Source organism: Populus euphratica, unplaced genomic scaffold, assembly GCF_000495115.2.
Source record: "Populus euphratica unplaced genomic scaffold, PopEup_1.0 scaffold158.1, whole genome shotgun sequence".
Lineage (NCBI taxonomy): Eukaryota > Viridiplantae > Streptophyta > Magnoliopsida > Malpighiales > Salicaceae > Populus > Populus euphratica.
Genome location: NW_011499913.1, coordinates 519160 through 540120, shown reverse-complemented (window position 1 = coordinate 540120; position 20961 = coordinate 519160). Strand labels below are relative to the sequence as shown.

Below are 20961 nucleotides of genomic sequence, written 5' to 3'. Positions count from 1 at the left end.
ATCTTAGCTATAAGCAAGATCATGTCCCTCTTTTTAATTAGTTTTAAAACCCTTGCAGACATGGGGTAAAAACCGGTTTATGAGTTAGAAGAGTTGATTTGAATCTATTTTAAAAATTAATAATTAAAAAAATCAAAATAAAATGATTTAATAAAAAAATAATTATCAAGTTAATAGTTGAGTTATAATTGGATTTACCCTTGTTATGGTGTCAATCTTGATTTTTAACCGAGTTAATTAAATAAATTAGTTCTTAAAACAATTATTTTTTCAACAAACGCCTATTAGTGTCAAAATATTATTCTCGTGTTGGCTCTTCTTTGTTACCTTAACCTTTCATGATCTAAACACTTCAAAGGCACGCATAATACTTAATTATATAATGGGGATGAATAGTTGAGCAACTTGCCTTGTGTGTATGGTGTAAGTGGCGTGCTGAGGCTTAAGAGCTTCTTTCCATCCATGTACTCTTAATTTTCTTTTCGTCTGCCCCCTCTATTTTTATTTATGCTATTGTTAACTTTCAATTTATATATATATATATATATATATATATATATATATATATAGCCTTATAGTAATAACAGGAAACAGAATGAATAATACCACGTGCATTTCTGTTAGCATTACAGTTGCTAACAGAAAACGGTTTCCTAACAAAAACAGTTAAGGAACGGTTATTGATCACCTACAATTAAGGCTATATATATATATATATATAGCCAAGCTCATTGAATAAAGGTGTAGAAAATATATAGAGTTGCAAAGCCTTGATTTGTTTGTGATTAAAGGGTTCTCAACAATTGATATCAGAGCCGCAACTTTGAACCGTCCTAAACACAGAGTGCAATAGAGATGTCTAGTGAAGAAAATTTTATGCAGCCTTCCATTCCTCGGTTTGATGGTCATTATGATCATTAGAGCATGTTTATGTAAATTTCCTGCGTTTAAAAGAATTCTGGGACTTATAGAGATTGGCTATGATGAGCCAGCAAGTGGAATTGTGCAAACAGATGCATAAAAGAAGAAGATGGATGAGTTGAGACTGAAGGATCCCAAAGTAAAGAATTATCTTTTCCAAGCCTTAGATCGCACAGTTCTTGACACGATTCTAAAGAAGGATATTGCCAAAGATATCTAGGATGCCATGAAGAAAAGATTTGAAGGAAATGCAAGAGTCAAGAAGTCTCATCTTCAAGGACTACGAAGAGAATTTGAAACTATGGATATGAAATTCAATGAAGGAGTGACATAATACTTTTCTAGAGTCATGACAGTGGGAAACAAGATGAGAGTCTATGGAGAAGAGATGGAGGATGTGAAGATTGTAGAGAAAATCCTTCGCACCCTCACAGAAAAATTTAACTATGTTGTCTGTTGCATAGAGGAGTCAAAAGACATTGACAATCTTTCTATGGATGAACTTCAAAGCTCATTAATCTTGCATGAGTAGAAGTTTTAGAAAAATCATGGTGAAGAACAAGTTTTAAAGGTTTCTCTGGAAAAAAAGAAAGGTAGAGGACGAGGTAGAACTAATTACAAGGGTAGAGGAAGAGGAAGGGGCAGCGGTAGCAACAGCTTCAACAAAGCTACAGTTGGATGCTATCAGTGTCATAGACTAGGTCATTTCTAGTATGAGTGCCCTTCTTGGAACAAAGAAGCTAACTATACCAAGGATATTGACGAGGAAAAGGAGATGTTACTAATGTCATATGTAGAAGAAAACAAAGCTAAAGGAAGAGATGTATGGTTCATTGATTCAAGATGTTCAAACCACATGTGTGGAGATAGAACCATGTTCAGTTGGCTTGATGATAGTTTTCAGCAATTGGTAAGGCTAGGAAACAATACTAGAATGAATGTGAGGGGCAAAGAAAGTGTGAAGCTGCATTTGAATGAAATCAGTCTTACTGTGACTGAAGTATATTATGTCCTATAACTCAAGAATAATCTCTTGAGTGTAGGGCAGTTTCAAGAGAAGGGTCTGGCCATTCTAATTCAATGAGGGGTATGCAAGATCTACCATCCTCACAAAGGCTTGATCACTAAAACAAATATGAGTGCCAACATAATGTTTATTCTATTAACTCAATCACAAGAGACATCCCAACAACACGATGAGTGCTTCCACACAATCTCACAAAATAGTAGAATCTATCACAACTTTGGCATCACAGATATGGACATCTAAGCTATAAAGGCTTAAGGACTGCAGAGCAAGAAAATGGTACGTGGTCTTCCCACATTTACTGTCTCAGATGAATTATGCACAGATTGTATCATGAGGAAGCATCACCTTGATTATATACCAAAGAAGAGTTCTTGGAGAGCAAGTCAAATATTAGGTCTTATTCATACAAACATCTATGGACCAATTACCCCCATGTCCCGTGGCAACAAAAAATACACACTATGTTTTATAGATGACTACAGTAGAAAGTCATGAATATATTTTCTGCTGGAAAAATTAGAAGCACTAAGTCATTTCAAGTGTTTTAAGAAGATGGTAGAGAATGAGACAGGCCTACCTATCAAGTGTCTCCAAACAGATAGAGGAGGTGAATTCACCTTACTTGAGTTTAACAAATTCTGTGAGAAAAATGACATTAAGCAACAACTGACGACTGCTTACACCCTTCAACAAAACGGTGTAGCTGAATGAAAGAATAGAACATTAATGAACATGGTTCGTGCAATGCTATGTGAGAAGAAAGTACCAAGAACACTTTGGGCAGAGGCAGTGAACTGGAGCAACTATGTGCTAAATAAATGTCCAATCTTGATGGTAAAAAATATCACACCAACAAAGGCGTGGAATGGAATCAAGCCCTTTGTTGTTCATTTTCGTGTCTTCGGGTGTATAACACATGTTCATGTACCAAAGGTACAAAGAACTAAACTTGATAATAGAAGTGTTAAGTGTATATTTCTGGGTGTTAGTGAGGAATCTAAAGGCTATAGGTTATTCAACCCGATTACAAAAAAGGTAGTAATAAGTAGAGACGTGATATTTGAAGAGGAGAAACAATGGGAATGGGATGAAACTTTTGAAAAACAAATGTTGGTGGATTTGGAATGGGGAGATAGCGATGGAGGAGGAGTTAATGGTGTCAGTGACAATAACTGTAGTGAGGATAATGAGGGAAATGTAGGATAGAGAGACAGTGAGGATAATGAAGGAGATGTATGCACTAATAATAGAGACAATGAGGATAATGAAGGAGGTACACGAATGAGAAAACCTCCTGCATGGATGAAGGATTATGTTACCGGGGAGAGCCTTGGTTCTTCTAAAGATGAAGATTTAGCTTTGATAATATCAAGTGATCCATTGCATTATGAAGAAACAGTGATAGATGCAAACTGGAGATTGGCCATGGACAATGAAATCAAGTCCATAGAGAAGAACAAGACATGGACATTAGTCGCGTTACCTGTTGAAGTCAAGAAAATTGGAGTGAAATGGATTTATAAAACCAAGTATAATGAGCATGAAGAGTTTGATAAGCAAAAAACACGTTTGGTGACAAAAGGGTACACACAAAAACATGGAATAGATTACACAGAAGTGTATGCTCCAGTGGCAAAGATTGAAACCGTGAGAATGATAGTGGCTATAACAGCTCAAAGAAACTGGAATGTTTTCCAGATGGATGTGAAGTAAGCCTTTCTCCATGATGAACTTAATAAAGATGTGTATGTTGAACAACCAAAGGGCTATGAAGTTAAGAGAAGTGAGGACAAAGTCTACAAGTTGCATACAACATTATATGGCCTAAAACAAGCTCCACAAGCTTGGTTCAGCCGCATAGAGAATTCCTTTGTAAATGAGGGTTTTGAAAAATGTTCAAATGAGCAGACACTCTTCACTAAACGAAGCAAAGAAGGGAAAATGCTTATTGCAAGTGTTTATGTCGATGATATAATATATACTGGTGATGATGAAAAGATGATGGGTAGTTTCAAGTGTTCAATGATGCAATTGTTTGAGATGATTGATTTGGGAAAAATGAAGTTCTTTTTTAGCATTGAAGTATCACAACAAAGTGATGGTATCTTTATCTACCAAAGGAAATATGCACTAGAGATTTTGAAGCGTTTTGGAATGATAGAAAGTCGTGAAGTCAATAGCCTGATTGCTCTAGGTTCTAAGTTAAGCAATGATGTAGACGAAGTTGTAGTTGATGAATCGTTCTACAAACAAATCATAGGGAGCCTCGAGCCTTGTGTATCTCACTTCAACTCGTCCATACTTAGTTTACAGTGTAAGTTTGATTAACAGATATATGGTCAGACCTACAGAATTGCATCTACAAGCTGCCAAGAGGATACTAAGGTACCTAAAGGGAACTTTTGATTATGGAATTATGTACAAGAAGAGGAGCTCAAATGACTTGATTTCTTATACTAATAGTGACTATGCTGGTGACTTAGATGATCGAAAAAGCACTTTAGGTTACGTCTTTTTGTTAAGTTCATAGGTAGTGTCTTGGTTATCAAAGAAACAACCAATTATTACATTGTCAACCATAGAGGCAGAGTTTGTGGCAACTACAGGGTGTGCAAGTCAAGTGGTGTGGATGAGGAGAGTTTTGCATCAATTGGGACATGTTTAGAAGAAGAGCACAATAGTTATGTGTGACAATACTTCCACTATTAAACTGTCAAAGAACCCTGTCATGCATGGAAGAAGCAAGCATATTGATGTCAGTTTCCATTTCTTGAGGGAACTTGCTAACGATGGAATCATTGAACTGCTGCATTGTGGATCAGAAGAACAAACTGCAAATGTAATGACAAAACCATTAAAGTTGGAATCTTTCCGGAAGTTCTGAAATCAGATGGAAATGTGTACAACTACTAAGCTGAACTAACTATGTATCACAGTTAGTTTAGAGGAAGGATTAACGGGTAGAATGCATAATTGTAGGAGATGAATAACCGTTCCTTAACTGTTTCTATTAGGAAACCATTTTCTGTTAGCAATTGTAATGCTAATAGAAATGCACGTGGTATTATTCATTCTGTTTCCTATTACTACTGTAAGACTATATATATATATATATATATATATATATAGCCAAGCTCATTCAATAAAGATGTAGACAATATATAAAGTTACAAAGCCGTGATTTATCTGTGATTAAAGGGTTCTCAACAATATTCTATATAATATACTTACATAATACTCTACACGTTTCAAATGCCATTACTATATATAATATACTCATATAATACTCTACGTATTTCAAATGTCATTGCTAGTTTCTTTTCATGTTTAAGATGAGAAGCTACTTATTTAGTTTTTATTATTTATTATTTTTTTAAATATTTTTACTTAACTGATTTTTCATAAATTATATCAATCAAGTATAGATCAAATGTAATTTTAGTTGCATCACTTCTATTTTATAAAACTAGTTACATTCTTGAACTTATTTTAGCTAAACAAATGCATAAAATATATAGCAATAAAAATAATTTATAATTCAATAACTAGATAATATTTATTTAACCAAAATATAAAACATGCATAATAAGTTGACTGTTATAGAAAAAGATAATGATTTTTTTATTAGTTAGTATATAAAATAATAAATTATTAACTTATCCGTTAATAATATTTCTATTGATTAATAAATCTTCGTGGTCCAAAAAAATATTAATTCATGACGATTTAAATACTTACAGACACACATGTTTATCATCACTTTAAAATTTTCAGCTATAAACTCACACCAGCAATTATCTCCACGGATTGCCAGCATGGCAAATCCAACGACTCACATACCTCACCCACACCCAAACTCTCATTTCACTTACCATTTTCAAAAACCCAGGATCGCCAACCTGTCGGGATCTCACCGCCCATTCAAATCTCAAACCCAAATCTTCTCGGATCGCCAACGTGTCACATTCCGCTATAAATCCCCAAACACCCTCTCTATCCTCTTCAAATCCCGCTCTCCAGTTTCAGTTCCCTCTCAGAAAACGCTACCGTTTGAACCCGCATCTTAATATCTCTCAATTCTCTGTAACAATGGAGGCAACGACAAAGGCAACCAAAGGTGCTGGAGGAAGAAGAGGTGGAGACCGCAAGAAGTCCGTTTCCAAATCGATCAAAGCTGGCCTTCAGTTCCCTGTTGGTCGGATCTCTCGGTTCTTGAAGAAAGGTCGTTACGCTCAGCGTCTCGGTTCTGGTGCTCCCATTTACATGGCTGCTGTTCTCGAATACCTCGCTGCTGAGGTACATCCAGTGTTGCCGTTTTGAACCAGCTCTGTTTCCTTTGTTTTTGAGAAATGTCTAATGTTTCGATCTTTTTTATTTAAAAATTTCAGATCTATATTTTTTTGGGTGTTTCCAAGCAAAAACAATCGTTTTTTCCTTTATAAATCAAAATCAAAATTAGTAGCCTGTATTTGTTTTAATTTCTTTAGTTCTAATCCATGGAAAGCTCTTTTTTTCAATATAGTCATCTATTTTTGTATTTTAATTTGTTTTATTTCATGTTTCCAGGTGCTGGAGTTGGCTGGAAATGCAGCGAGAGACAACAAGAAGACCAGGATCAACCCTAGACACGTCTTGTTGGCTGTAAGAAACGATGAAGAGCTCGGAAAATTGCTGCAAGGAGTTACAATAGCAAGCGGCGGAGTTTTACCTAACATTAACCCAGTACTTTTGCCTAAGAAAACTTCAGCTAGTGAGAAATCTTCTGGGTCAGAGCCAAAATCACCTAAAAAGGCCTAAAACCACTTGTAATAAAATCAGGTTTTATTTTGTTGTACGCTGACCGGTTGTTATCCAATGTAGTAGGAATTTAGACGGGCAGTTTAGTTTGTTCTTTACAAGTTGTTTATGTTTTTGATGCACAAAGATAATGTAGCAGCCGCCGCCGCCGCAGCTCTCATGTTTATCAAATATTTAATGGAATGGTTTCTTCTTTCCATCGCATGTGTTTCGCTTTGCTGCTCTTGGTGTGTGTGGTTGCTCAAATTTATCGAGTTTGCCTGCCTTGCCTTTGTACCAAGTTGCTGCTTTCATAACCCCCAGTGGGCGTTTGGGGGTTTCAAAATTCGGGAGTATTGGCTATGACGGCGTTCGTAAACGGGGAAATTGGCGCTTTGGGAAGATTCTAGTGTTTTTTGAGCAATGAGAACATGATATCATTGTTATAAGCAAAGCACGGCCGATAACTTCGAAATCTCCAGTTTTCCAATTCACAACCTTTCCTCAATGGAAGTGTCTAAATTAATCATTTTCTCAATATGAAATCACAGTTCGTGAAATGGAATATGAAGACCTTGTCTTGGATGCTGCGGCATACCCTTGGCTGTTATTTGGGGGCGATGAAAATGTAGATAAGCTTCCCTGGCCTTGAAATCTTTCCGAAGAGCCAATTTTCAGGAGCTCTCTGAAATTGTATAGCTTGTTTGATGACCAGAAGAACGTCAGATATTGAACGTATTAACACTACTGGGGTGGTTTTCCTATATCACTGTCAAGTCTCACCCTTTACTTCAATAAGGAAAAAAAAAGGATTGCCAGGTTGAGTAGTATGGCTCTGCCACCTGAACACCTAAGAAATGTTTTGTCCCTTTTCATCATGCTCAGTCAAGGCTACTATTTACATGAATGTACAGGGTACCATTATTATTAAGAAAAAGCACGCACCGGAACCTTTTCTTACACCGCCAAATGCAATGGGGTTTAATCCCAAGCCGATTTTAGCTACTCGTACGTTTATATGTACAATTAATTTCAGCCTCCTGAGAAAATAATATTAACAATATTTACCCCCAAATTGATTGACTCAGAAATTCTCCACGTTCAGGAAATTGATATATTCAAGCTGGATCATCTCCCCACCAGTCACAGGGTCAAACTCACATCTATAGAAACTGCAAAACCATCCAACAAACAACTTCGTTAAGATTCTTTATGATCATCATTACAAAATTTGGGTGCAGTATTTATTCAAAACACGATCCATCCATGAATTACAGTGATATATTCATAATCAAAACAAGATCCACATCCAATCTTGTCCACTTAAAAGCTGATTGAAGATCCACTGTTATCGCAACTAACACAAAATATATTCCGAACAGAGTCGAAATCATTAAGGCATATGAACCAATCATTAGTATTAGAATGGACACATGATAATGTGGTTTATGTGATTACCAAAGATAACTTCTCATTAACTCTTGAATTCATCAACAAACTTGCAGAGTCTACGTTCAATGGGAATTCAAACCCAGCACAATTGAGAAAAAAATCAACTCTACTTGTTATGAATATGGAATGACACAATGATATCAGTAACACTACTTCTAAAAGATCGTTCATCAATGCTCATCAGAATAAAGCAACAAGGGTTTTTAGTAGAAGCAGAATGAGACAAACCCAAAGCATATTCCCAAGGAAGCTGAAGGAGCCACTATGATCGAGGCATAAGAGCTAAGCATGTTATGAAGAATGAACATCATTGCATTAATATGATTTTTGCTATTTTTCCAAAGACATTTTCACTATCAGCCCTAGGGATAACCTCCTAGTACACCACCCAGGGAACCATGCGAGTGCCAGGAAGAAAACATGACAGTGGATTGATAACTAATAAACAAACCACAACGATCTGGTTTTTCATTACCTTCCATCCATGCCAATGATGACAATTGTGTTCTTCTGGTGGCCAAACCCAACACAGTACTGCAAACCTTCAGGTAATCGAAACCGAGCTACTGACCACTCAGAACTGAAATACTTTGGCAATACCCCTGTAAAATAATGAGAGAAGCCCAATATAAGCATCACTTCCAAACAATGATATCAAAACCTAAAGGGGAGTTATCTAGCAGGCTTGTACGCTCACCGATGACAATCAAAGATTATCTAACCCATGCAAGCTAATGAACTGGATTTAGAACTTGGAAGTCATATCTTAACCTATGAGAGAGTGTAACATGCCCAGCTACTAAAATTTACCGGCCCCTATAGCCTTCAAATAACCACTAGCACTAACTTCTCAGGATTTCACAGCAAACTAGCACGGTATTTATAGTTCAAAGAATAAGCGACATTAAATTGGGAAATTACCTTTGAAAATGGAAAGAGATGAAAGTCTAGAATGAATTGGCTCAGATGCCAAGTGAGATCTATCATTTGGCAATGAGGCCAGCGACCCTGAATCAACCTTGAGACTAAAGATATGTACAGTTCCCTTGTCACTTGAGACAGCTAGGAACTGAGCATTGGATGAGAATGCAAGGCTGTAGATATCTGCTCTATCTGCACCTCTCCTAACCTAGCATGAGGCACAAGAAATCACTGAACATTAGCAAATAGCATCGACAAACCACAGACAAGAAATTGGGTGTTTCTAGCTGGATGAAAATCTAGCACAAACACATGCTTACTTAATTGACCAAAAACAGAAATTGGACACATGTTCAATTATGTTTCAAAAAAAAAACAAATTAAAAATTCAAGCTTATAAAACATTCAAACCTAAAGATCTTATTCTTTTTTTTTTTTTTTATAGAAACCTCATGATCTCATTACATGCTCACTGCTTAAAAATCCGCTATCAATCACTTTACAATTCTTTGATTTATGCAACTACACCGCATTTTCTTATAAAAGAAATGAGCTAGATCTTCAATCAACAAGAGTGGCTGCGAACCTGTCCAATGTGATCAAAATTGGCAAAATCACATTAAGATATCCATCAATTAAATCACTGAGAAAATCATCCTTGCTAAGACTACCTCATGCAGACATATGCTCGCATCCAAAAAGTCCATTCCTTTCTACTTACAATCACATCAACAAAATTTTAACACGCCAATTAAGATTACAACAGACTCGAAAAACACCACAACTAATTAGCTTACTAATCATCATAATCACAGCCACATTGCCACATATAAGCACACTAATTAGCCTAACAATTACCATACCTCTTGCAGCAAAGTACCATCCAAAGCATTAAACACTCTAATCAAAGTCCCTTTACCGCTCGCCGTCGCTAACCTCCTCCCATCTTGAGTTAAACTCATACAAACAACTCTTGAATCATGCGCCATAACAAACTTACTCTTCTTGGACCCAAAATTATCCACTCTAACTTGCCCCTTTTGCAACCCTAAACAAACCAAAACCATCGGCGACGAATTATGTGAAATCTCACACAGCCCAGTAGGGTTCGAAACCGTTTCAATTTGATTCAATAACTTCAAGTCCAAGAAATTATAAACAAAGATCTTTTGATTCAACACAACAACGATCATATCGCGACGAAGTTTCACGTTTTTCACCTCTGACCGGAACGATAATTCTCCGATACACCGGAAATCATGGTCGTCCCAAATCATCACTTTGTTTCTGGGGTAAATAGGGTCGGGTCCGCCACCGACTAGGCAGAAGATGTTGCTGCGGTAAAGCATGGCAACCAATCCGATACCGCCGTGCGTGTCTATGTCGCGGCGGAATGAGGGTTTGAATGGGTCCGTGTCGAAGATCCGGAACCCGTTTTGGAGTCCAACTAAGAAGCAGGTGTGGTTTTGGTTGAAGGATAGGTGGTAGATTGGCGGGGTTGCTACTCGATTCGGGTTGTGGGTTATGGCGGCGGCGGAAGAGTTTTTGGGATGGCCGGGTTCGAAATCGCACCCGGGTCGGGTCGCCATGAGAGGCTTGGGGTTGAAGAGAGTAGAGTGTTGAGAGGGGATGCGGGGATTTTATACCTCATGATGACACTTGGCAAGGTAAAGTTTAGTCTAGTCCTTATATTAATACAGATGTTTATTGAAATCCAAATCAATCACCATGATCACAAATTGAATAATAGAGAGAATTATAATATACAAAAGAAAATCAGACTCTACAATTGTATTAGGGAAAAACTAATATGGACCCTTGTAAACTAATTAGAACAAGAAAGCAATCTATGGTGCCGAATGGTGGAGCCTGTGGCAGTCGAGTTGCTTCATAATATGCTGGATTATACGGTGATGACTTGGGTGCACTTAAGCATCCTCCGTGGTGTCTTGACGGCAGCAATTGCGATGACCATGCCGGATTAATAAGATTCTCATCGACCTTCTTAGGAGCACCCCTAATCTTACCATTTCCAAAATCATACTTGAAAACCAAGCAACCTTGATGCTTTCCTGATAGTGTCACGACCGGACAAGAACCCTCCTTTGCTTGCTTCGTCTTCTGTCCAATCATCCAAAAGCAGCTTGACCGGAAAATATACTTCTCCAAGAAGTTGGTTTCCACCAAGGATTATCGGGGTGCTCCAGATTTAAAACACAACCATCAATTGACTCTGCTGCAACAGTAGTGAATCTTCCAAGTAAAATCTCATCGGATAATCCCAAGTTGGACTGCTTCCTCTGTATGTGCAAACCGGTGTTTCTTGCCTGGAAATCAGAGAGCCACCGACGATGGAGGCCACAACACGAGTTTTGGAGAACAATTTTGAGAGTTTAAGGCCTTTCAAGCACGTCACTATAGTAATGTCCACGGTCCTATAATCCATTGTTGTGATCTTGAAGGAAAAGATCAAGAAGGTCAATATTAAAGCTATTTGAGCTGATTGAGGGGAGAAATCTGGCTTTGCATGCACAAAAAGATCAGGGTTTTTTAAGTGCTACGTGACATTATATAATCATATTGAAGAGAAACCCCTAGCATAGTTTTTTAATCCGGCCTGGTGGCTGGTCCGGTTCAAGACTCGGGTTCCAGGTTTTGACCGGGTCACCAGGTTTTGACCGGGTCAATTTCTATTTAAAAAAAAATTCAAAACGACGTTGTTTTAGTAAAAAAATAAATAAAAATCAACGGGTTACCACCGGGTTTTTAACTGGATTTTGCCAGGTTGTCCAGGTTTCCAGGTCAACCTGCCGGGTCGGCCGGGTCACGCCAGGTCATGGCTTACTTTATTTTTTCATCAACTCGGCCCAATTCCAGTCCCGGATCAGTCGGATCCCGAGTCAACCTGCCGGGCTGAGCCGGGTTTTAAAACTATACCCTGTAGTGCCAGAATCTAAGTCATGGTAGAAAACAATGATATTACAAATTAAGCTTACCGAAGATTACTAGGATTTTGATACCTTAATTATAAGTATTTCTTTCTAAATACTTGGGAAAGCAATACTAAAACGATAAAACCTAGAAGACATCAAACATTGAAGCAAACATTAAGCCTTTTTTTTTCCCAGCATTTTAAAGTTCACTAATAAATTAGCAATTTAATGTATTTCTTCTTCTTTTACCATGGCAAGAGGTGTATATTCTAACACCAAACAACACAGTGAACTATTCAAATAACACTAAACTAATCATTGTGATGGTGGTAATGTTATTATTATTTTTTTAATATTTTTAAATTGTTTTGATACGTTAATATTAAAAATAATTTTTTAAAATAAAGAAATTAATTTAATGTATTTTTAAATATAAAATATTTTAAAAAACATTTTTTTTGGAAAAAAAACCAAAGGGTATTGATGCCCCCCACAGAAAGCTTCTTTTCCCCCTCCCTAATGGAAAGGCATGCAAGAACCCATTAACACTGCATTAGTCTTAACGAAGAAGCTGCCATGGTTTCTTTCCTTTATTATTCTCGCTGCATCCTTCCTCTATTAGTTTGGATACATACATGATTTTATGCCTTCTGCACTCTCGCGCTAGCACTGATGAGGCAGAGGACGCATGCATTTTGGTGAGTGTAATTCTCGAACCATGCTAATGATCAAGAAATTAAGCACTTGAACTTCGAACATGGATCGAGTGGATTTTTTTATTAATTATAAAAAGGCTCGAACACGAGATCTCTAAAAGAAAAGGGCCTGCTATCAGTTGAGCAATATGTTCATCAGCAACATGAGTCAGAAATTTGTTAAGAAACAAAAAGAAAGAAAAAGCTTAGTATAACTCAAATAAAATAGTTATTCAGATCCCTGGTTACCTACGTGATAAAACCTAATAAAAGAAAAGCCTTTCAAATGGAAGGAAATAAGAAAAAAAAAAAGAAATACTAAAAGTCAAAGCCACCATCAAAACCACCATCAAAGCCACCATCATAACCACCCATGTCACCAACATCAGAAATCATATCACCAATCAGCAATCCACCAAGCAATCCGGCTCCCAATCCCAAACCCATATTTCCTCTACCACTCTTCTTAGGCTTCTGTTGTATCCCAGGTTGATACCCACCACCATACATGGGTTGTGGTGGGTAAACCGGATACCCATGTCCGGGAGCAGGTGGGTACCCACCATAACCATGTTGTGGCGGCGGCGGCTGATTATAAGGATATGGATAAGGAGTCTGGTGCTTATCCCCCACCGCTTGAGGCGGTGGCGCAGGGTATGCATAACTTGAACCTGCAGCACCCTGATATCCCATCACAGGGTAGGCAGCGACAGGCTTGTTCATTTCCTTCCCGCCGGCAGCAGCATGATATCCCATGGCAGGGTAAGCAGAGACGTTCCCGTCCATCTTTTTCGCCATTGCCGGGGCAGTAACATTGAATTTCTCGCCAAATTTAAACAAGAAATTCAATGTTCCTTTCATCCTCCCTCTCGGGGTACTGACGGAATAGCTTAAGGAACCTTTCCCATCCTTTGCACCCAGCAATTCATTGACAGGCACAAAGACTACACCAACATCTTTATCTCCCAACATTCGCTCAGCTTTAAGCATGAACTTGAGCTTTAAGCGATTCTGTTGAGCAGCCACATCATCAATGGTGAATTTCAAGGGGAAATTCCATACAGGATTTGGCCCAGAGTCTTTATGAACGTGTGTCTTCTGTTTCTGCTTAGAATTATAATCATCTCCTTTGAGAGAAACAACACAGTACACATCCATCTTGCCGAAAAGATTGACATCTTTGAGATCTTTGGCTGAGATAACTGTGATCTCTAATGACCTGCACTCCATGATACTATTTTCCTCTACAAACAACAAAAGCGATCAAGGTATTGTTATCAAGAAAAAGAGAGAATTTTATCCTTAAAGATTGTTCTTTTTTCGGGGTTTTCTATAAGAGTCAATTGAGAAACGTTGGGTATATATACAATGCTGTTTGGTTTGAACGAAAGTGACAGGAAAATTCCTGAGCCGCGCGAGCCGTCTTATATGGAGAATTAAATGAGAGGTTCAAGAGGGTTCCCCTTTTTTAGATTCTCTATGGAATAATATCCTACGCGTTCTTTCCCAAAAGCAATAGTTATCTATAAGCTCTATAAAATATATATATCAAAATTATCTTTTAAAATTTATTTTTAACATTAATATATTAAACTAAAAAATAAAAAATTGTTTTTTTTTTAAATATAACTCGACCGTTTGGAGATTAATTTGACAAATTATAATAAATAAATCTTAATTAAATCAGATAAAATATTAATATTAATATTAATAGTACCTTCCTCTTGATCCGATAATCACATACAATCTATTCAAGTGATTCAAGTTAAATGTGTATTCATAAAAAGAATATAATTCGTTAATTATCTTGTAAGAGGATAAGCATAATAATTAGAGGTAATAATTAAGATAGAATGGTGGATAATATCGTTTTTGCCGCCGGGCAAATGCTTGGAATCCCCGTGTCTGTATTTAATAGGAAAGTAACTCTTGCTAATTAAGATTAGATATGTAATTTTTATTTGCCTTTTCCTTACTCTCGAAGTAAAAAAAAAAAAAAAAAAAAAAGTATCCTTCTAGAAGGACGGGGAATCAACGGTAGAGACACGTCAAGGCACACGTCTCCTTGAAACTGAACGTGTAGCAAGCAGTAATATTATATACAGCAGCCGATTTCTATCATCACAACGATTTGTTGCCGGCTTCATAGCATGACCCGTAGTATTACGTAAAACCTGGATTGACATGATGGCTCCACTTGGGTGCCATTTATTTGGGTTTTTGCAATATTTTAAAGTTGAAAAAAATAGAAAAAAATAAAAATTTATTTGATTGGATGAAAAATTTAAGTTGATTTGAGATAAATTTGATGTGATATTAAAAAAAATCATAATTTGATTTTGAGATATTTAAAAATATATATTGATTGCCTTTAAAAGTACTTTTTATTTAAAAATACATGAGAATATATTTTTTTTATTTTTTAAAATTTATTTTTTACACCAAAAACTATCCAAAAACACTAAAAAAATTAATGAGTTAGATATAATTTAATCCAACCAATTAGTCCTTAAGTTTTTCCAATGGATATACTTAATCTCTATATTTTTAAATTCATACACATCCACTTGACTTCTTTTTTTTAATTTATTTATTTTATTATAAAGTATAGGAAAAGCAAGAGATATTTTCTTGAAACAAAATATTACTGAATTAGGCATGGCGAACACTCATCAGATGACTATTTAATTATTTTAATACTGCAAGGACTTACTAATTTATTATAGGAGAAAATAATCATTAGATTTTGGGTGCGACCATAGACGTTCGGTGGACTATATAAAACGAATTCAGTGCCATGGGCAGGTCGCTATCTAACAGGAAGAGGCACCGAGCAAATTGGTACGAGCTCTCACCACATGCAGATCAAGCACATGATGATCGGCGTTATGCACCGCGACAAATACATTGTTTTTGACAGGTGCATTTACAGTGGACCGCGCTGGCAAACGGGCACCAAATGGAAATGCCATAAGCAGGTACAACGTGAGACAAAATAAAGGGGGAAAAAGAGCCCAAAAGCAAAAGGATGGCACTGGTACAAATTCTTGACTAGTCCACTCTCAAAACTACATAGTTTTACACCAAACTTGATCGTGATGGATTTGCTTAAATGGCACCCAGCAAGAAAGACCCCATGTCCATAAGTTTCAGTTGCTGCTTCTCACGAGAAAATTTTGGGCGGCCATGTCGATTGTGTCTCAATTGCTTCATACCCAAGAGCAATCGTGCAGCTTTGGAGGAGATGGCTGGCTTTTTTTTTTTTTTTTTGTTTGTCATGTAGTCCAATCCTTTGATGAGAGTTGCGTGTATCGGCCCATATTTGTTGTCAAAGAGGGTGGTACGGCATATAGCCTAACAAGCCTGACACAGAGGTGACAAGATCGTTGCATGTTGTCAAAAGGCTCAGCATCTGCTGAGAGATATCTATGCTTGGTGTACTAGGTCCAGAGCTTGGAGGAGTAATGAAATTGTGCAAATTTCTGGGTGGTACTTCAGTATGATGGTGTGAATTATTAAGTGGGTCATTCGCAAATTGAGGAGGAAGGGGAAGGATAGGCAATGGAGATGGAGGAATAACCTTTTGAAAGTTCTTACTACTAAAATCCATAGCAACAGTAGTAGTAGTAGGAGCACCACCATCTGCAAAACTAGCATTGTTGTTGAAGTTGTTTCTATTACCAACCATCATTTGCTCTCCCCTATTAGTTTCTTCCCCACCCAAAATGAATTTTACACGTGTTCCTCTACCACCATTACCACCAGGTACTGGTACTGCTTCTTCTCCATTTGGTTTCTTCAATATCGATTTCAGCTGGCCTGCTGACTGTGAAGGAGGCTGGTGTGCAAATGCTGCTGCTTGTCGTTCCACCAGAGGATCCTTGGCCTGCGTGGCATCAACAGAAGTGTCATCACCTCTGCTTTTTTCAGATTCAGGTGCCTCAGATGCAGGGGCGCCCACTTCCCGGATGTTGTATCTTACATTCACATTGCCAAACAAGGATTTGTTAGCAACAGCATATCTGAGAGCTGCCTGTGCATCAAGCTTTCTCCGGAACACAACACGGCATTGTGATGACTTCCAAAAGACACGGATTGCGGACTGATCTATCGACCCAAATCGAGCAAACTTTGCCTTCAGCTGTGCAGCAGATGGAAGCGATGTCTCAGGAGGGAACTTCATCACCAACATGGTGGGCTCATTAGCTCTAACTGGAGGCTCCATCTTTTTATAAGAATCTGGTTTAACAAACTTTCTAGGAGCTTGAGCCACTGGGTGTTTGCCTTCAGGCCGGTGGGTAGTGGCAGGCAGTTTTCCTTCCGCTCGCTGGGTAGCCAGGGGTTCCTTTCCTTCCGCTCGCTGGGTAGCCAGGGGTTCCTTTCCTTCCGCTCGCTGGGTAGCCAGGGGTTCCTTTCCTTCCGCTCGCTGGGTAGCCAGGGGTTCCTTTCCTTCCGCTCGCTGGGTAGCCAGGGGTTCCTTTCCTTCCGCTCGCTGGGTAGCCAGGGGTTCCTTTCCTTCCGCTCGCTGGGTAGCCACTGGCTCCTTTCCTTCTACTCGCTGCATATCCAAACTTCTCTGTCCAGCCTTCTTCCCAGAAGCCAATGACTTCAGGTGAGTAATTTTTTTCAACCTTTTTGCTGCAATTTCTTCCTGGCGATCAGATGGCAACCGCTTCCGTCCAGCTTTTGTTGGATCATCAAGTCTGGCAAGGGATTTTGCTGGTTTTGAAGATGTCAAACCTCTGGAATTCTCACTGGCAGAATAGTCAGAAGCCCCGATATTGGAAGAGGATTTAGCGCCACGAGCTTCAACAAGCTCAGTCTCAGATGGTGATGATAAAGCCAAGCTTTTCTGGTAAACAAGGGACCGGAATCGCAGAAAGAAAGACATTGTAACTGAAGGGCTGTTTCTTTCTGCACCATGAAAGGGATCAAGAGCTAGAGCTTGCAAATCACTCAGTAGCTGGGGTAGCTCAAGCTCAATACTGTTGGGCAAGGTATTGCTGGTGCCAACATCTTTCTGCTGACCGTTAAGCTGAAAATCCTCTCCAGGAGACATACTGATTTGAGTGGACTTTCCAGATGAGATTCCCGCTACCCCACCTTTTCCAGTGGCCAACCGCTTCTTCGGATGATCAGGATTAGTTTCTGCTCCCAACTCTTTCTTCTTTTTCTTCTTTTTCTCCCCCATAATAGACGTCTCAGAGCTGAGGAGCCCTGTATGTCGTTTAACGACTTTAACCTTCTTCACTCCACTACCAGTATTCGTTCCACCAGATTGCGAGGCATTAAGTGGTGAAAGATGTGAGCCAGGGCCACCATCCTGAACTTTACTCAATCCACTGTCTCCTTCAGCTCTTGCAGAAAAGTTTAGTTCAGTTTGCTGAGAAAGTTCATTCGATCTGGATGCTTTTTCACTCTCTTCATATTTAAGGTCAACTATACCCTCCTGTTCCTGAAAGGTTGGTGATGTACAACCTGAAACACCCTTAAGCTGCTCCTTCCCAGGCAAATCAGACCACCCCACACTTTTCAGATTGTCAGCCACATCAGATCCTGGCTCACCTTTTATTTCTTTCACAGCATCCTTGTTATCAAGAGATGGCTTTGCATTTAAACTAGCACCACCATATCCTGGAGCCTGATCTGAAACTAATGCTGCTTTGCCAGCACCATCTTCACTAGAATCAACACCTTCTCTGGTTATGAATGGAGATTGTTCATGTTTTGTTGAAATGTGGGGTGCTGGAGCTCTTTTTTGCAACACATAATCACCAGCTTCTGCTGCTAATGAACCCTCCACGTGAATTGCTGGGGATGATGAACTTGCTTGCCTTTGGCCAATTTCAAAAGTTCCCGGGTCATTTGGCTCATCTCTTCGCTGAAGGAGATATTTGTCCCTTTTTGAATGCTCCTTGACTTTTATAGGTTTTTTTGAGCTCTTCTCACCACCCAGAGCTTCAGCTATCACCAATGGACCACTTAAAGGAGCTGAAGGAGCAACAACCCAATGAGAATATAAAACATGGGATAAGAAAAAGCTAATAGAAGGGGCATTACAAAAGGCCATTCAAAAGGAATTCATGAAACACACGCTAATAAAGGAAGAAACGTGCAGGACCCATGTATGATTTGTGATGATAAAAGAACGAAACCTATACCAAAAACACAAGTGATTAAAATTGCTGAAAATTTTCAGATGAAGGAGCTCATTTGTGTTCTATAAAATCCCTGAAATAACAGAATATAGAATTACTTGGTGCAGTGAATCTTACACAACAAAAAAAGAAAAGAAAAGAAAAGAAAAGAAAAGAAAAGAAAAGAGTGTTCTGTATATTACACACATTGCAGTTTTAATTGCAACAGAGTTAATTTTAAACTCAGAATTTTAGGCTAGAAGTCTTAATACTACCTACCTTTATTTGACATGAAATGAAACAATTCAACTCAGGCATAACACTTTATTACCAGGCAAATTGGAAATCCTTCCGTTAATCAAATGTCAAATTCAATAGCAAGCAACTACATTAAAAGGGGACAATTAGTTCTCAACGGCAGACAAGATATAAAGATAAAAAATTTCCATTTTGGAAAAAAATTGAGTTGAATAAAAGGACACAAGCAACGATGCTTTGAGGTGCCAGTCAGAAATACAAGCATTTTAAAAAATACATAAAAATAAATGTGCATGCTTGCTACATTAAGAGTTTCAACAAAGTTGTGCACGCATCCTCAAAAGCTACTGTGATACAACCACTACCTTACACTTTCTCAATGAGTTAAAAAATTTACCATTTGATAACCACTGATACCCCATCCTTTTGTTACAAAACAGAGTGAGATCTAAACTCTCATACCTTCACTGCAACTTTAAGGTAAACGCTTGTGTTGCATCAGAGAAGTGAAAGCACTCAGTGCACAAGCAAAAGCGTGGTGAAGTAATTCTAACTATTTGTCACTATTCAAGAAGAAATGTAAATTGGCATCTGATAGAAACAAAACGGCACACAAGGAAGAAGCATGGATATCACCCATCACGGGGCAATAAAATCAAGATAATATCTCCAATGCACAAATCAGAGCAGATGTTCAAAACCTATGCAATCTGCAAGGCTAAAAAATCAGGGAAAGACAAATAAGATAATACCTCGAGTTGGCTCTTTAGCAAGCTGATTTGAAACCTTAATTGTATCATTCAAAGGCCGTGAATTGTGAACTCCAAATGCCTGTGCATATGTCTCATCAAACTCTTCAAACACAGCCTTGCGAAATGCTGAAACCCTAGCCTTATTCTTAATAAATTCAAGACCATCCTGATCACACGCATGAGGCCCCGCAGCCAACTGCTTCACAAAAGCAAGAGCTTCACCCGGCTTAAACCCATCTCTTGCCTTCATAATCTGATTCACCGAGTAAACCCCTCCTGGCTCATAATCCGGCACATCCACTGCAAAATACCCTGCCACATTCCCAGGCCTAATATTATACTTATTCCTACACTTACAAGCCAAACCAAGTGCACTCCTCCTACTAGCCTCATCTGTAGCCTCCTCTACCGCCCTAATGAAAGTCCTCGAATTCGTCTGCTGCGATTTCTCTGCGAAATTCGCATCAAACGGAATAAGCTCCGCCGGATCAAACCAACCATAACTACTATCCCCAAAAAACGCAACCAACACATGACCTTCCCTCCTCGTCCGCCTCACCGAAGACGAAGCAAACGCCTCATTAAATATATGCCCCGGCCACCACGGATGCGATTTCACTTTCCCCCATACCATATCACCAACTTCAAAACCATAACTTAATGCCCTAGACGTACCTTCCATTGCTTCATTCTTCTCATTAGCAACAAAATCATCAAATTCACTCCATAAAGATTTATAATCCCCTACCGCTAACCTGTTATTCTGCTCTCTCTCTTCAAAATCAATACTGCTTTCACTTCTCAACTCAGAAACCCTAGATCCTTCTTCTTCTTCCTCTTCTTCAACCTTAGAAACCCTAACATTGTTACCTTCCTGTTCAGAAACCCTAGTTTTTTCTTCTTCCTCTTCATTCGATTTTTTAGCGTCTGATTCAAAAGATATCATTTGCGAGAGGTGGAATTGATAAAATAAACCCTATAAAGCTGACGTCTTGAAGGCTAAAAAGGCATTTCTATTGAGACTGATTAGGGTTTGTTTGGTTCCCGTGGAAGTGTGGGGACTGTGAGATTTTTGTAGGGAAAGAG

General features: G+C 38.4%; 4 protein-coding genes across 5 annotated transcripts in view; 1 reads left to right on the top strand and 3 right to left on the bottom strand.

Moving 5' to 3' along the window:
- The first annotated feature begins 5944 nt into the window (after window positions 1-5944).
- Window positions 5945-6952, top strand: LOC105134214 (probable histone H2A.5). Its single transcript, XM_011038551.1, has 2 exons — window positions 5945-6247; window positions 6518-6952. The coding sequence occupies exons 1-2, from the start codon at window positions 6041-6043 to the stop codon at window positions 6746-6748; spliced, it is 438 nt and encodes a 145-aa protein (XP_011036853.1). The 5' UTR covers window positions 5945-6040; the 3' UTR covers window positions 6749-6952.
- Window positions 6953-7528: 576 nt separating this feature from the next.
- On the bottom strand, window positions 7529-10747 carry LOC105134213 (autophagy-related protein 18a-like). The gene is made up of 4 exons (XM_011038550.1): window positions 9964-10747; window positions 9101-9308; window positions 8655-8781; window positions 7529-7899 (listed from the first exon to the last, which is right to left on the bottom strand). Exons 1-4 carry the CDS (start codon window positions 10687-10689, stop codon window positions 7812-7814), a joined length of 1149 nt encoding a protein of 382 aa, XP_011036852.1. The 5' UTR covers window positions 10690-10747; the 3' UTR covers window positions 7529-7811.
- Window positions 10748-12777: 2030 nt separating this feature from the next.
- On the bottom strand, window positions 12778-14169 carry LOC105134212 (uncharacterized). The gene has a single exon (XM_011038548.1). The coding sequence runs from the start codon at window positions 13956-13958 to the stop codon at window positions 13047-13049; it is 912 nt and encodes a 303-aa protein (XP_011036850.1). The 5' UTR covers window positions 13959-14169; the 3' UTR covers window positions 12778-13046.
- A 1272-nt stretch (window positions 14170-15441) lies between these two features.
- The window catches only part of LOC105134211 (Tudor/PWWP/MBT superfamily protein), a 5673-nt gene continuing 153 nt past the window's right edge, over window positions 15442-20961 (bottom strand). The window contains exons 2-4 of one of the 2 annotated variants that reach the window (XM_011038547.1): window positions 19876-20945; window positions 17265-18719; window positions 15442-17066 (exon numbers count right to left, since the gene is read on the bottom strand). In XM_011038547.1, the coding sequence (XP_011036849.1) occupies window positions 16057-17066; window positions 17265-18719; window positions 19876-20821 (3411 nt within the window). In that variant the 5' untranslated portion in view covers window positions 20822-20945 and the 3' untranslated portion in view covers window positions 15442-16056. Of the gene's footprint in view, window positions 18720-19875; window positions 20946-20961 lie in introns of both variants that reach the window. The other variant, XM_011038546.1, reaches the window with a different exon arrangement.